The sequence below is a fragment of the Ictalurus furcatus genome, chromosome 26, assembly GCF_023375685.1.
Source record: "Ictalurus furcatus strain D&B chromosome 26, Billie_1.0, whole genome shotgun sequence".
NCBI classification, from domain to species: Eukaryota; Metazoa; Chordata; class Actinopteri; order Siluriformes; family Ictaluridae; genus Ictalurus; species Ictalurus furcatus.
Window position 1 is genome coordinate 2921397 of NC_071280.1, and position 17423 is coordinate 2938819.

A 17423-nucleotide genomic window follows, 5' to 3' on the forward strand; every position below is an offset into this window, starting at 1 on the left:
ACTCAAAATTGTGAGAAAAATGTCATAATTGTGAGATGTTAACTCAAAATTTTAATGTTTTGTCAACATCCGTAAAGTGACGTAGTTCCAAACCAAAAAGCTTACTGTTTTCGATACTGCCAAGTACCAGGGGTCAGGAGGTAAAACGAGCAAATATCAATTCATTTTGTATTTGAAAATTACATAAAACATCAAATTTTTAATTGTCTTAGAAAGGTTACCTTTAGCTACCTACAAGGTTCTTCGATTTGTTCTTTGGGACCTTCCACAAGGTTTTCCTTCATATACTGTAACACATTTCCAAATTAAACAAACGTTTACGCACCAAAATTGCGTCAGGGGAGGGTAAATTAAACATAGCATTACTATTGGTGAAGATGTTTAGAGTAACTATCAACGCACTCAGAACGAAAAAAATCACGAGAACAGTCATGTGACAGGAATTTGCAAGATAAAAAAGTTCTTGTTGGATTTAGAACGAGAAGCAGAAGGTATCTCAAGAGTTCTTCAGTTTGTTTCTCAGGAGGATTTTCTTTCTAAACAGACCCAATTTTTTTAAAAAGAATATATATTATCAGGAAAACGTCTACAAGTAAAAACTGCAGGGTCACGTATTGTTTAACTTTCTGGAGAATTAGCGTAGCTAACAATGCGGCTAGATTGTGGCTTAAAGAAAAAGAAAACAACAACCAGACAAAAAAACCATCTCAATTTCTGCCTCGTCTCTATTTCAGACTCTATTGGTTGTTGAAGATAACCAATCGTAATTCTTTCTGCCCTGAGAAGAGGTTTGGAGAAGTACAGCGTAAACCTCCCACGAATGGGTAATGATTATGCGGCTTTAAAGTTTTTGCCCTGATGCTGTTTTTTTTCTTTTCAGAATGTAAATCTGTGGAGTTTTTTTTTCGCCCATTTTTTTATAGGTCTATAGGTCTGTGCGGATTTGGCTCCGTTTTCTTCCCCTGAGCGAAACGCCGTCATGAATCGATACTCTAGCACCTCAGTCTGCCATAATGAATTAAGGCGCTGACTGGAGAGCAGAGAGAAAGTCTTCGCTTCGTTCCAAGAGTCATTCGTCTCTGATTCACTGGCGTGAGCCAGGAGCATGTTTCTTTTCTACAGCCAGGCTGAAACTTGAGCACAAGCTCTCAGTCGACACTTTCAGCCTCAAAGCTTTTGGTCCCTGACTGATACAAATCACACGGCGTCCATGTTTTAGAAGAAGTAATTCCCCCAACCCAGATGGCGATTCGGACCGTTTCCGGGGCTTTCGGGGCTCCTGGCCGGTCGACGGCTTCGTTCCAAGAGTCATTTATCTCTGATTCGTTTATTCCGAGCAATCAAGCTCTCAATTGAGACCTTATTTTCAGTCTTGGCCGAGGCTCAAAGGTTCTGATTAGTTCAGACTTTGTAGTAAACGTTGGCCGGGTTCTGGGGCTCCATTTCCTGGACGATGTAGACCGGGTGGCCGTAATCCCCGCTCACCTTCTCGTAATGGGGGCAGTAGTAGCTGTCGGAGGCTCGCAGCGGGAAGATGATGTCGCTGCGCTCCGAGCCATTGTTGTTGTTGCTGCGTTTGGGGATGCGGTGCAGCGCCAGCGGGGCTGAACACTGAGCCGAGTGCTTGCGGCGGCGCCGGCGTGCGAACACCACCAGCACTACGATGACGAGAACCACCAAGACGAAGGCTCCCGAGGCCAAACCGGTGAACAGGGCTACCTCGGAGCCTGACACACCCACGGACTCGCCGCTTTTTCCATCTTGTTCTGGATGAGGGGAAATAAAAGGTGGTTTGTCGATGTATGTCTACGTTCATAAATAAAACAATCGAATGTTATGGACTAATCATAGATTGGGTCTGGTATTGTGAGGGGGTTTTTTTCTTCATGGCAGAAAGATTTTATTGCAGCACAGCTCGGCTTTTTGTCATTTTTGGGGTTGTTTTTAAACACGTACGTGTTTTTTCCCAGCATGAAACTTTACACATTTGGCTCATGTTTTCCAGTTCTGTAGTTAAAGCGGTACCAAAAACAGAAACACATGCTACGTACCGCCTTTGCTGAGCACATCGTTGTCTTTACTGGAGGTGCTTTGGTGGTCACTTTCATATTTGGGAAGTTCTTTTGCAGAGACTGCGTCACTAGGACCTGAGATAAAAACACGCACACACACACTTATTTATTATTTATGAACATGACCAACTGCCTCATTAACTATAAGACATAAAAAAAGTTTAAAGTTTACACTTTAGCTGCTATAACGTAAGCGAGAACAAGATTTAAGATCAAATGTAACTTGAAATGGATAAAAGACGTCAGTATGTTGTGTATTTCTTTATGGCAGCTCTGGTGTTGGAAGCGATTGGGGCTGAAGGTTCCAGGACGAGGGGGAGAGACGTAATGAATTGGCTTAAAAGAGGAAGAACAGGACAGCCGGTGCAGCTACAGGAGGCGACTGCACATGACATTTCAATTACACGCTGAGAGGCAGCTAACACACACACACACACACACACATTGAACAGGCAACAGAAGTGATAATCGCTGATGAACTGAGAAATAATATGAGCTATTGTTCATGTGTTAGAGCGGCGCACCACTTCATAACTGCACTGTATTACAGAGTGTGTGTGTGTGTGTGTGTGTGTGAACACAAAAAAGCCAAATGGCCTGCAGCAAAATGGGGCATGTTGGGTAAAAAAGCTCCACTTGTCTCTCAGCATTTTCACTTTGCTCTCTTTCTTTACTCTTCTTTTTTCAGCTTCTCGCACTTGCTCTCTCTCTCTCTTTTCATTTGTTCCAGTCTCACTTTCTCACTGTCTCATCCTCCTCTCTCTTTTTCCACTTCTTTCCCCATGATGCTGTTCTTTCTCCCACGTTTTCTATTTTTTTACTCCGTCTCATTTTTACTCTTCTCTCTATTTCTCTCTTTTTGTCCCGCTCTCCTGTCTCCATTTCTTTCCTCATGTCTCACCGTCTCTCCTTCTTTTGATCTGTCTCACTCTCTTCCGTTCTCCCTCCTGTCATTTTTCTTTTTGTCTTTCTCTCGCTCTCCTTTCCTCTATTTCCCTTCTTCGGTCTCACTCACATTCTTTCTTTCGTTTCTCTTACCCCTTTCCCTCTTTTACTTTCTTCCTCTATTTTTTTGTCTCACTCTCTTTTCTCCTTTTCTCCATGTTGTCTTTCTGTCTCACCCTCCTCCCTCTATCTCCATTTTTTTCTTTTTAGCCTTACTCTCTCTCTCTTTGCCCTTTCTTGTCTTTCTCACACTACACACTATTTATCTTTCTCTTTTTTCTCTCTCTGTCTCACTCTCTCTAATCTCTGCTTTCATTCTGTATTATTTTCTCTTTTTGTTCCATTTTTTTCTCCCTTTCTGTCTCACCCTTCTTATCCCATTCCCCATTATTTTCTTTCTCGTCTCTGTCCTCTCATTCTTCTTTCTCTCTTTTCTCTCTCAGTCTCACTCTCCTCTCTCCGTTACTTTCCCCATGTCTCATTCTTTCCTCTTTCCGATTTCTGGATCAAGTTCTATCTTTAGTCATTCTCCTTTCCTTCTTCCCATCTCCATTTTCCACGCCTCACTCTCTTCTCTCCTTTATCTCCATATTGTCTTTCAGTCGCCTTTCTTCCTACGCTTCGTCTTTCTTTCGCTCTCTTTCCTCCATTTTATTCCTTATGTCCCACTGGTTTCTCTCTTTCTTTCTGTTTGTCTGCTTACCTGTTTTTCTCATTTTAAAAAAACAACAACATTTCTCTAGCGTCTCGCTGATGAGGACAGGTTTGACACATGACACTCACTCTGTCCCACTCGGAGCACCAGCTTCATGGATTTGGTTTTGCACACGCCGCCCTCTGTGTTGTCCAGGCCTTCTAACGTGCTGTTCGATGTAGCTGGAGGGGGAAAAAAGAAAAACAACAAAAGAAATATTTTAGAGGAGAAAGACTACAAGCTGGCTAAACTGGTGGCCCAGTTCTCTGTGGATTAGCGAGTGTGTGTGCGAGAGTGGGCTAAACTGGTGGCCCGGTTCTGCACTGGAAATGAGCTGGGTGATTTATAGGAAAGGAAATTTGCTATGCACAGCAGGCTAACCAAAACTGCTGTGTGTGTGTGTGTGTGTGTGTGTGTGTGTGTGTGTGTGTCTGTCTGTCTGTGTGTGTGTGCCACGGCGGGGGAGAGACTCCGGAGCTTCTCAGGAGCCTGTGTTTGTTGTGTTATAAAAATCATTACAGCACAGCCTGAAACAGACATTCTAAGCATGCACACTTACACACACACACACACACCAGAGATCAGACTGTCTTATGGAGTGTAAAGTTGTTTCATAGTTGTGTTTGTCATGCTGCTTCTTGTGCTGAGAGAGAGAGAGAAAGAGAGAAAGAGGCTGACATTCACGACTGGGATTAAAGAGTTAATGGACACACACGTGCGCACACATACAAAATCAGAAAGGATAGAGGGGGAGAAAGGAAAATGCATGTGAGAGAAAGAAAAGCAAAAGGAAATAGAGAGGAAAAGGAAAGAAAGAAAGAAAGAAAATGAGAAAGAAAGATGTAAAAGGGAATGAAGGAATAAAGAAAAACAAAAAAAATGAAAAAGAGCCAGAGAGAGAGAAAGACAAAAGGACCTGGATAGAGAAAAGAAAATGGAGAAATGGGGACCAATACAGAAAGAAAGAAAGAAAGAAAAAAAGTAAGAAAGAAAGAAAATTTTGAAAAGCACTGGGGGGAAAGGAGTAAGTAAGGAAATAGACAGAACTGAAGAAAGAATAGAGGGTGAGAGAAGGAAAAGGAAAGAAAGAAAGAAAGAAAGAAAGAAAGAAAGAAAAAGTAAAGACGGTAAAGCAAACAAAAAAAGTAAAAAAAAGTAATGGTGACAAAAGTGGAAAAGGCAGGCATAAGTAGGAGCAAAAAAGAAAGAAAGAAAAAAGAGCTTTTGTGTTCATGTGACCCTTCCGCCTGAACGAAGGCACTCAGTCACTCAGTCACTCACACTCTCACAGACACACACATACTCACACTCTCACAGACACACACACACTCACACTCTCAGAGACACACACACACACACACACTCTCACACACACACACACACAGGGCCTCAGGCTGTGCAGTCAGCCGCAAATTCACTGAGCACACACTGCAGCTGCCCCACACGCACACACACTGTACACACATCCTGTAACACAGATTCGGTCAGAGGCACGTGTTGTCGTATACACACACAAGTTGGAAACGTGTAATTAGACACACACATTCCAGCGGCAAAGGCTCATTTAGACTAAACATATGCAGCCATAATTGCAGCCGCAACCTCCAGCGCAAAACTGCAGCCACTCACACACACACACACACCCACACACACATACATACACATACACTCACACACATACACTCATATACACACACACACACACTCCTGTACAGAAACAAGCACACAGCATGACTCTCGACAACTCGACTACACACACTCACTTTAGCACGTTCAGGTACACAGACCCCCTGTACACACACTACCACATACACACCACCGACACCGCGGACCATCAGACACCAAACCAAATATCACCATCAGCATTACCATTATCAAAGAAAGAAAGAGAGAGATAGATAGAAAGAACAAAAAATGAAATAAAGAAGAAGAAGGAAGGAAGGTGGAAAATGAAAAAAGAAAGAAGGAAAAGCGAAGAAAGAAATATGTCAAAGATAAAAGGAAGAAAACATGAATGAACGAAAGAAAGAAAGTAAGAAGTAAATAAAGAGAAAGTGGTCCAAAAGAAACAGGGACAGACAGCCAAAAAGTAATGGAGAGGCTGAAGCAGAAAGAAAGAAAGAAAGAAAGAAAGAAAGAAAGAAATTGAATGAATGAAATTGAATGAAGAGATGACAGCAGAAATTAAGACCAAAAATTAAATAAAGAAGGGAAAGGAAAAAAGGAAGGAAGGAAAATGAAAAAAGACAGAAAGATAGATGGAAAAGGAAATAAAGATAAAATGTAAATAAAAAAAGGAAAGAAGCAAAAAGAAAGAAAGAAAAGGAAATGAAGAAAGAAGGAATAATGGATAAGTAATACAGATATTGAGAATGACAGAGCGAGTGACAGACAAAAAGAAATGGAGAGACCGAAAAAAAGAAAGAATAACGATGGAGAAGGAACTACTTTTATCACAATTAGAATTCTTAGCGATGAACAATTCGCAGCATTTATAAACGCCTGTAAACACTCGAGTGTGCTGATGCCATCCAAAAAGGCTGCCTACCTAGGGAACGAGCACATCCACACACCCACCCATCACCAAACCACTCATCTCTCTCTCTCTCTCTCTCTCTCTCTCACACACACACACACACACACACACACATCAAGACCATTTAGGTCAGATATCCCCGGCCCTAAGGCGGTGTGCCAAGCTGCCTAAAAAAATCCTGTCAAAGTGACCTGGCGATTTAGGGCGTGCAAATCTTTCCTTTCGCACTCGTTTAGGAATGTGCAGCTGAGACAGTGTCAGGGTGGACATGCGCTGGACCTCAAACACATACACACACAGTCCAACTCATAAAACCAGACATCAATAGACTAGCAACAAAATACACGTTTCCAAAATCGAATGTCAGCGATGTAAAGATGGTGTGATGGTCTTTCTCAATGCTTGAAATGTATAGCAGGCCAAGCTTCTGCTTCGACTTTTTCCATGCAAAATCGTGACAATATCGTAAACTGTGGTAAAGGTTTACTCAGTGATCATGAGGTGGAGCGTCTTTGATGCCCCATGCTATGCATTTCACCACCACCCAGCTGTTTCCCATAACTATGCTAATCATCATCATCATTATAATTACTCTGATTGCTGTTCTTTGTAAAAGCTTAATGCAGCCAAGCAGCTTTGGCAAGCCTGAACTGAGTTCATCGGTAGACTGAATTGGTTAAATTGTTAGCATGCTCACGGAAGGACGGCAAACGTCGAATACCTACTAACGTAAATGTTAGCTTACGCCGAATCGAACTGAGATGAACTGAATTAAAAGGTGGTAAAATTGTTAGCATGCTTAGAGAAGACATACAAACCTTGCACATGTGCTAACGTAAATATTAGCGTGCTTGTCAACGGCTTTCCTTATACAGGAGTAGAAAGTAAGCCTGGGATTAATTTAAGTGCACTCAAAGCAAGAAACAGGATGAAGCCATTCTCAGATAAGTCTACAGGAAAAGAGCGGTGGCGTGTTATGATCTTGAAGACGCTCCTCAACCCGGTTGTTTATCAGTTGAGAACTGACACTCAAGTCAACAACTTACTACTACTGCAATTCAAGCTGAAACAGACCTACAGCAGTCTTGTATTTTGGCTCACAGACACAAGTGTAAGTTTGTAATCTACAGATTTGGGCAAATTAAATTTAAGCCTTTTTTTTGATACCCAGTTAATACAACTTGTAATGTAATTTAAGGCCATTAAGTAAGCAATCATTGCCTGGTGCTAATGTTGTTGCCTGTGAAAAAACCATGCTGTAATGCAGGGGATAATGGTGCACAAATGTTGTAATCACAGAATACTGGTGAAAATCTAAGAGTAAGCAATGGCAAGATAAGAACTGGGGTTTATATATATATATATATATATATATATATATATATATATATATATATATATATATGACAACAAATAAACATGGGGAGAAGATCTAACAAAGTGAATAAAGCTGAAGCTGAGGTAAAATATCTAACAAGGTGAGTAATGCTGAGGTAAAATACCTAACAAGGTGTGTAATGCTGAGGTAAAACATCTAACAAGGTGAGTAAAGCTGAGGTAAAAATCTAACAACGTGAATACAGCTGAGGTAAAACATCTAACAATGTGAGTAAAGCTGAGGTAAAACATCTAACAAACTAAGTAAAGCTGGGGTAAAACATCTAACAAACTATGTAAAGCTGGGGTAAAACATCTAACAAGGTGAGTAAAGCTGAGGTAAATCATCTAACAAACTAAGTAAAGCTGGGGTAAAACATTTAACACGGTGAGTAAAGCTGAGGTAAAACATCTAACAAGGTGAGTAAAGCTGGGGTAAAACATCTAACAAGGTGAGTAAAGCTGAGGTAAAACATCTAACAAGGTGAGTAAAGCTGAGGTAAAACATCTAACAAGGTGAGTAAAGCTGAGGTAAATAATCTAACAAACTAAGTAAAGCTGAGGTAAAACATCTAACAAGGTGAGTAAAGCTGGGGTAAAACATCTAACAAGGTGAGTAAAGCTGAGGTAAAACATCGAACAAGGTGAGTAAAGCTGAGGTAAAACATCTAACAAGGTGAGTAAAGCTGAGGTAAAACATCGAACAAGGTGAGTAAAGCTGAGGTAAAACATCTAACAAGGTGAGTAAAGCTGAGGTAAATAATCTAACAAACTAAGTAAAGCTGAGGTAAAACATCTAACAAGGTGAGTAAAGCTGAGGTAAAACATCTAACAAGGTGAGTAAAGCTGAGGTAAAAAAAAAAATCTAAGCTAAATATCTTAGCAGATAAAGCTAATAAAATTTAAGAAAAAAAAAAGGTTAAGAAAAAAACAAAAAAAAAACGTGAGGTGAAAATGTAACAAAGCAAGTAAAATTGATGATTAAAAATAAATAAATAAATAAATAAATAAAGGCATAATTAAATCAATCTAGAGAAGTGGGCATAGCTGAAAAGACCAATCCCAGAAAAACAGGCAAAGCTGAGGTGAAATAAGTGGGCAGGTGGACAAAACTGAGTTTTTTTTTTTAATTCCTCAACAAAAATTTATTTTTTTTGCATGTATGGTAACCTCTTCTCCAGGTGACATACAGGCATCACTATTTTTGTCAGTGAAACAATGTAAATGAATACCTCCGATACACACAGTATTACAGGGCTAACATATTTAAAACCTCAGGGTAGAAAACAAAAATGTAAGACTTTCTGGGGCCTTAAATTAATTCAATTAAATGTAAGACTTGTGTAAGAAGCCGTACATACCCTGTAATCAGATGCGTTTGGCTTGCTATGCACAGATGATGTGATAGTCTACGCCTTGTAGGAACTTGAGGCCCCACAGGGCTGAACAAAAATACCAGACTGAGCTGTGGATTATTTTGCTAAGTGTGCACAGAGCCAGAAACGCAGGATGAAGCCATCCTTCGAGAAAGAAACAGTCAAGACATCTAGTGAATCAACGTGACTTGTGTTATAACCTTGAAGATGCTTCTCCACTCATCCGAGGAGTTTCTGATGAACCTATGAATATCTGATGAATAGCAGATGGCCAGTGAAAGGTCTCCAAGATTAAAGAACACATCCAATCGTTTTGCCGTGTTGCTACTAGACATTTAAAATGACCCGGATGACTAAAAACCTGGTCATACAAAAGAAACGCTGATCGTAAATCAGCAGATTTGTTAGACGTAGGTCTAATCAGCCACGTTTGGCTCGCTACACACAGATGATGTGGTGGTCTTTGGCTTGGAGGAAATCAAGGCCCCACAGGTTGGGGCTCAACAGAATACCAGACTGAGCCTTGGATTATTTTGCTAAGTGTACTCAGAGCCAGAACCACAGGATGAAGCCATCTGGAGCATCATGCCCATTCAAACTGAAGGGGCACACACATGGTAGGCCCCCGTGAACAAGCTAACTCTGAGCTATCATTGTAATAAATAGACGTATAGCTTGCTCAGTTTTATCATAATAAACAGGCACAGATAATTTATCAATATTTGTTAAAACCATCATTTTCAATTGGTGCAAATTAGCATGTTAAACACTGAGCTAACCTGTATTCATTTAAGATACTGGGCTGCCTTTGTCAACCTCTACTTATAACAGCGCCTATATGGGAAAAAAAACATTGAATCCCTGATGTTTATGGAGTTTTAGGGGACAAAATACAATGTTTTGCCAATTAGCAGTCAACACCTTAAACTGGAATTGATGTTTTAGGCTAATCAGCAGATTTGATGATATATTTGGTACGGTACTTACAGATGATGTAGTAGTCTTTGCCTTTGAAGAACTCGAGGCCCCACAGGTTGGGGCTGAACTCCTGGAACTTGAAGGTGAACTTGACGTCTTGGTCGGGCTTGTCGCAGTTCAGCAGCGCCCCACTGCCCTTCGCCACCCTGCAGCTCTCGAGCTGTTCCTGTGTGACCTGGTACACACGGAAATATTCGATACGGGTGCTCGCGCTCTGGCCCGGCCTGAGTCGGGGGCACACAATGTCCATTTTGTCCCCAATCTGAGGGTACAGGGTGATGCCTTTCCCGGGCACGAACCTGGAAAATTACAATAATGTTGAATATTATATGTGTCATATGTAAATATGCAGTTGGTCATTGTTTCTAGAAGTGTTTCCACTCATGGTTAAAGTGTCTGAAGTTAACGCCCACCACCTGGTTAAACTGTTGGGTGAAATCATCAAGCAGTGCTTTCTGATGGCTATCTGAAAAGTGCAAGCGAAAAGCCCACTGGGGCAACAGTCACTTGTCTGGAACCTTCACTCTCTCTGGAATCGAAATTTAGTATCGGTCAATTAGCACTCCATTTTTTATTCAGACATCCCCACCATGTGTCAAGTTTCTCCTCCAAGGGCTAAACATCTGCCAGGGAAAAACCAAGACGACGACCTACAAGTGACGTTAGCTTGCGTATAATTTGTGTCAGCGCTAGCCACAATGTGTGTGGCGTTTTCCTGGACGGGAACTCCTAGAAACTAGACAAGATGATGTAGATATGGAGGCAATTTCCAAGAAGACTGGTGTAACTAAGGCAAAACTGATGCACATTGGACCAAAATGATGCAATGAGTGTCTGTTTACAATTTCATATGGAGGTATAAAAAAAAGTGTGGTGACCGAAGAAAAAAAAAGGTTTTTCTCCTTTCCATTTGCTTCTAATCCACCAAAGCCCTTGAGCTGAATCAGTTGTGTAGGACCAGCTGTAGGACTAAATGCAAGTTCTAGATAAACAAGAATACAGAAGTGAGTTCTAGAGTTGATTCTGACATGTGGCTTAAGAGATCTGAGTGTCTTCGTTAAATTTATTATCGGACGGCTGAAACACTCCGGAGAAATCCGACTCCAATTAGAATAGCCACGATCAATCAGATCAGTTAAGCAGGAATGTGAGCAAGTCTGAATTATGTAGTCCTGTCCAAACACAGGGCTTTAAAGAGGAGCTTTGGTACACGCTGATTAAAATGCTTAACCCAGATCCACTCAAGGCGCTGACCCTCGAGACTGTTACGAGCTAGTGGTTTCAAACAAAGCAAGACAGCTTTTGTTTTACACCAGCAGGAAGTCTTGTGCTGTAAACCAGCCGGCGAATGACGCCATGCAATTTCCCTCCTCTGATTCAGACTTTTTGTCCCAAACCGAATTAGAAAGTGGTCGTATAGCAAATTATAGGAGAGCTTCAGAAACCGGGTGATTTGCAATCCTATAAATCCTCCTTCGCTTTCTCGCGTTTTCTTATTAAAAAGCGTGCAAACCATTAACATTCCTTTCCTCTCGGATTCACAGGTGTGGATTGCACCCTAAACGTTTCCATGTAGCGAACGTGACACGAGAGTGCACCCATACGCCATACAGACATCTGTTTCCTTTTTGATGGCGTTTCCTAGACTAACGAGACCGATTAGCTGCGAGCTTAATTCAGCCAGGGCGATTCAGGCTCTTACTGCTAACACGATACGTTCAAACCAAACGGCCTGGTTTTGATTTCACGCAATTGGGTCACAAGATCTACTTCACTTGAGTGTGTTTGCTAATACAGTTCTGTGTTTTTTTTAACAAATTAGGTTGTTCTCTATACTCAACACATGGCCATAATAAATTATTGAATGCCTCATAATCAACACAATATTGTTTGCATGGGCATGTGAAAAATATTGACACCCACCTTGTGTTCATTTTAGGGGTAGTTTAAATTTAGAACCTTAAAGATTTTTTTTTAGTTTGTCCTCCTGGGGAACTCTAAATGTTTTGTCTAGAACCCTACAATCGAGTGTTTCAAATCAGAAAGCGTGCCAAACAGAACCCTCTTATAAAGCTAACTATTCAACGAACTCTTGAGGAACACTTCAGGAAAGACTTTTAGGTAGCATTTGTGCGATAATATAGTATCCATTTGGACAAAATGGATGGCACATGAGACGTGTCCAATCCCATAATTCCATCCATCAACAAAAAAGTTTAGAGTCCATTGATAAGACAATCCAATGATGGACTGAATTCTTTGAAATTTGGTAAAATACAAAAATATGAATTGAAATAATATAATTATTTTTTAATACTGGCTAGGAGTGAGAGATATGACAGAAATGTTCACATTATACTTAAATGCATTTTCTTAATACATGATATGTATAAAAATATTTCGTTTTGTTGAGATTTTCTAACAAAGAGTTAATAAAATAATGGCACCGTGTATAATATTGGAAAAAAAAATAATAATGGAAAAATAGCGTTTTGATTCTATTGGTACAAAACTGGTATTAACTAGTATAGTATTAGACTTAGACATAAAATCACTTGTGTCTATTACTGAGAAAAGTGTATTATGATGTCATTATATCGCAATATTGATGTTGTAACCTATCACCCGTGCCGGATGTATAGTTCTGTCCAGCTGTGTGTACTGTTTTGTCTTGTGTGTTGCACTGTATAACATGTGGTCGATATTTTAACCCACTGTACACGTGTAGAACAGATTCTGAACCTGTCGCAAGCAATTTTTTGCCCATTTTAAGAGCCCATAAAACAAACAAGCTGACAGGCTTCCACTTTTTAAGGCCCATGTGCATCATCGTAAAACCATCAGGAGCTGGAAACACACACAGACAGACACACACACACACACAAAAAAAAAAGCCTGGCTGGTTTTGCTCTCCTGAGGGTCCCTGGGAAGTCAGGAAGCGTTCGCGCCCCTCCTTCACCCCCCTGCGGCTTTAACTCTAACTGCGCTATACAGACCTGACCGTGTGGAGAAACGGGGGATGGAGGAGGGAAGTTGGTGGTGGAAGGATTGATCTCTGAACCTTGAGAGCCTTTTGTCTCCAAAGCCCCGTGACAAAAGAGTTCCTGGAGCTCATGAAAACAGAATGCAGGGATTTTCAGGGGGTTTGCTTTAATAACAAAAACTTATCCCGATCTTAAGCCGGGTTAGTCCTAAACCTTTCGTCCTCACTTTATTTGACAGCCTAATTACCGGAAAATAAATTAATCCAAAAAATCTACGCAGTAGGATCTCTCCGGCTAATAAAAAACGCTTATTTTAATCCTCAGATTTTAATGTCAGTCAAATCTAAATATGGATTTGGTTTAGGGGTCCAAATGGGCGGCTTGAAGCCACCTCCGAGGGTTTTATGGTGTGACCAAACTGTGCCAGAAGAATGGAGAAAGTAACCACTGAAGCCTTTATTTGGCCTCATAATAACGTGTCATAAAAGTGTCGTAAAATCGAAACAGTCCCCATATTTTTCTTCACTCGACACCTAGGGATATTTCACTTGATGGAGCAAACAGATGGTCAGAATTATTGGCCCGCCTTCTCCAACGAAGGACACATGCCATGCTACCTTCAGATTTGCCCAAAATAAGGAACCTGAGCAGACAGCTGTCCTTATGCGGCCTTCCGAATTCGACACTGCCGAATGGAAAGCATGGGGTGTCAATATTATGAAGTGGCCATCATAGGAATATCATATAACCAATTACTTTCCAACCCACTAAGTATTTAATTTTGCTCTTAAAGTCATTTATAATGTGTACGATTGATCAGTAATCAGTACTAAGCAATTTCACATACCAATTTTTGGATATTACATTGGCGTAAGTGAAAAAATAAATCCCAGAACATTTCATAAATTATTTGTACCATATATCTCACCTCATATGGGCTTCTGTCCAAAGAAATATTGCTAACTGTTGTCTATCAACTTGTTAGACACATTTGGGGGAGAAAAAATTCAAATACATTTTCAAACATCCATCACAACAATATCTTGCATGTTGTATATCAAAACTAATTATTGGCCTTCATACTAAGTGGCATTTTATTATATATATATATATATATATATATATATATATATATATATATATATATATGATTGATCTTAAGATATCTTAAATCCTTCATAATGCATGTACATTGGTACAAATATTGATATTGTGTTAAAGTTTGCATTTTATTTGTCTAAGAGCGGAAGAAAGTTCATCCAGGTGGATAAATGCATCTGATTTTGGCCATGCACTGAATTATTTATAATCTTTTCTTCTTCCTTTTTTTTTTTTTTTAAGAATAATCATATGTACAGACGGTATATTGGATGATATATGGTATACAGACGGTTGGATGATATTCCTATCAATAGCAATGGAAAACGGATCGAGACTCACTTTGTATTTGACGTGTTCCAGTAAATGGACTCCAAAATCGTGGACATGGAGAGTTTCAGTCTGCACGCGATGAGAAACAGCGCGAGCAGAGTTTTCCACATCGGATCCATGACGGTATGAAATGGGATTACAAGAGTCAATCCCGGGATTATCAAACCTGGCAAATCAATAAATAACGGGAATCTCCAGATCAGGAGCTGAAGTCGGATTATTTCAGATATTCGATATACAAAAAATAAATAAATACAAAAACAAATAACAAACTCCGCCCAATTCCGTCCTTGCTTCTTTATCCAGATTGCGTGCTCTTTATAAACAACTCTGTAAATAATCCAGGTCCGACTTTCTTTTCAGAGCATCGTTCTGATGCGTTAACAATAATTAAATAACTGTTTTTTTCTTCCTCGAACGCTGATATGATCCAAAAACAAATCACTGCAAATCAGTGACTGTGTCGGAAATGTAGGTTTCTTGGTAAAACAGAACACACTGCTGTAGTCGGGATCAGACCGCCGCCGGTGCGGTAACGCTTTTAACTCAACCGGAGTCTAATGTGCGCTGAGACCTGGGAATAACCACGCCCACTGGGTTGGCATAGGGAACAATGGGCGGGGCTTAGTCAGTTCTTACTTGTATATGACATGTAATATGATGTGATATCTATCTATCTATCTATCTATCTATCTATCCCGTCTTTATTTTGGTTCTGTCTTATTTTCTCTTTCTTTCTTACTTTGGTTTCATCTGTCTCCTTTGACTATCTATCTATCTATCTATCTATCTATCTATTTTCTTCCTTAATTCCTTGCTTCCTTGTCCTTTTTTCTTGTTTTCTCTTTCTTTCTTTCTCCTTTGACTATCTATCTATCTATCTATCTATCTATTTTCTTCCTTAATTCCTTGCTTCCTTGTCCTTTTTTCTTGTTTTCTCTTTCTTTCTTTCTCCTTTGACTATCTATCTATCTATCTATCTATCCTATTCTATTCTATTTATTTTCTTCCTTGCTTCATTTTCTTTCCTTTATTCTTGATTTCTCTTTCTTTCTTTCTTTCTTTCTTCCTTTCTTTCTTTCTCCTTTGACTATCTATCTATCTATCTATCTATCTATTTTCTTCCTTAATTTCTTGCTTCCTTCTCTGTCCTTTTTTCTTGTTTTCTCTTTCTTTCTTTCTTTCTTTCTTTCTTTCTTCTATTATGTATCTTTCTTCTATATCTATCCATTACTTATTTATTCATTCATTCATTCCCATAGCTGTAAATAGTCTTTTTCTATCTGTTCTTTCATAATTCCTTTTTTTCTCTTCTCTCTTCATTTCCTCCTTCTCTCTGTTTTGTTTTGTTTCTCCTTTCTTTTGTATTCCTTTCTTTTCTATTATTTCTTTCTTCCTTTGTTTATTTCTTTTTTTTCTGCTCAGTGTGTGCTCCATTTCTTCTATTTCTTTTATTTTTAGTTCAGTTCCTTGTCTTAATTTCATTTTTCTATCTTTCTTAGTTAATTTCTTTCTTTTGTTCTTATTTTTCCTTAACTTTTACTAATGTATGTACATATGTATGTATGTCCACTCAATGAGCACATTATTAGGAACGCTATACTAATACGGGTTAGGGCCTCCCTTTGCTCTCAAAATAATGTCAGTTCTTTGTGGCATGGATTCCACAAGAGGTTGGAAAAATCCCTTGACATGATTGCATCACATAATTCCTGCATATTTTTCAGGTGCACTTTCATGCTGTGAATCTCTCATTCTACCCAGGTGTAACATTGGATTCAGATCCGGTGACCGAGAAGGCCACTGAAGAGCACTGACCTCATTGCCATTTGCATGAATCCAGTTTGAGACAACTTTTGCTTTGTGACGTGGTGCATTATCATGCAGGAAGTAGCCATTAGAAGATGGGTAAATTGTGGCCTTGAAGTGATACACATGGTCAGCAGCAACACTCATATGGGCTGTGACATTCAAACCGTGATGGATTGGTATTAACAGGTCCAAAGTGTGCCAAGAAAACATTCCCCATGCCATTTCACCACCTCCATCAGCCTGGACTGGTGGCACAAGGCAGGTTTGGTCCATGGATTCATGCTGTTGGTGCCATATTCTGACCCTACCATCTGTGTGCCTCAGCAGAAATCAAGATTCTTCAGACCAGGCTACGTTTTTCCAGTTTTGGTGAGCCTGTGCCCACTGCAGCCTCAGCTTTCTGGTCTTGCCTGACAGAAGTCGAACCTGATGTTCGACGTGTTGTGCATTCTGAGATATTTTTCTGCTCACCACAATTGTACAGAGTGCTTATCTCAGTTACTGTAGCCTTTCCATCAGCTTGAACAAGTCTAGCCATTCTCAAGGTGTTTCCGTCCACATAACTGCCTCTCTCTTTTTTTCTTTATTGCACCGTTCTGAGTAAACTCTAGAGACTTTTGTGCAATAAATCCCAGGAAATCAGCATTTATACATATTATATCATGCCACAGTCAAAATCACTGAGATCACATTTTCCCCATTCTGATGGTTGATGTGAAAATGACCAGAAGCTGCTGCATGATTTTATGCATTGTACTGCATAAATCACTCGTTCAAATTTGCTCATGGAAAAATAAACTCTCTGCCTACTACCTAGTGCCTGGGTGATAGAAAAGCAACCGACTGCTAGAATGAGAAAGACTGTAATTAATTTAGTGCCCGCTTTATTTGCTTATGTGTTTCTTTCTATCTTTCTTTCTTCAGTGTAAACCTCCATCAGAGGCTCTGAGTGTGAGCATCCTGTCTGCTTCAAGATCAAACAGCTTCACACACACACACACACACACACACACACACACGGTGCGAACAAACGGCTAATTTTGTGTATTGGCAGCGCGTGCTGCAATCCCCGAGCTCTGATTGGCTAAGATGGTGAGCGAGTGCGCGCGCCGGTCTTTACCTCAGACTGCTAACACACGCGCGCGCGCAGTCGTGTATTTAAGTAAATCAGCTCATTAGCCGGTGCTTCATTAGCGCTGTGGAGCCGGTGATGTGGAT

The 17423-nt window shown here is 40.1% G+C and overlaps 1 protein-coding gene across 1 annotated transcript; it reads right to left on the reverse strand.

The window, feature by feature from the left end:
- Window positions 1-1401: 1401 nt before the first annotated feature.
- On the reverse strand, window positions 1402-15795 carry efnb2b (ephrin-B2b). Its single transcript, XM_053615637.1, has 5 exons — window positions 14403-15795; window positions 9988-10277; window positions 3801-3893; window positions 2052-2147; window positions 1402-1766 (listed from the first exon to the last, which is right to left on the reverse strand). Exons 1-5 carry the CDS (start codon window positions 14510-14512, stop codon window positions 1402-1404), a joined length of 954 nt encoding a protein of 317 aa, XP_053471612.1. The 5' UTR covers window positions 14513-15795.
- Window positions 15796-17423: the final 1628 nt, after the last annotated feature.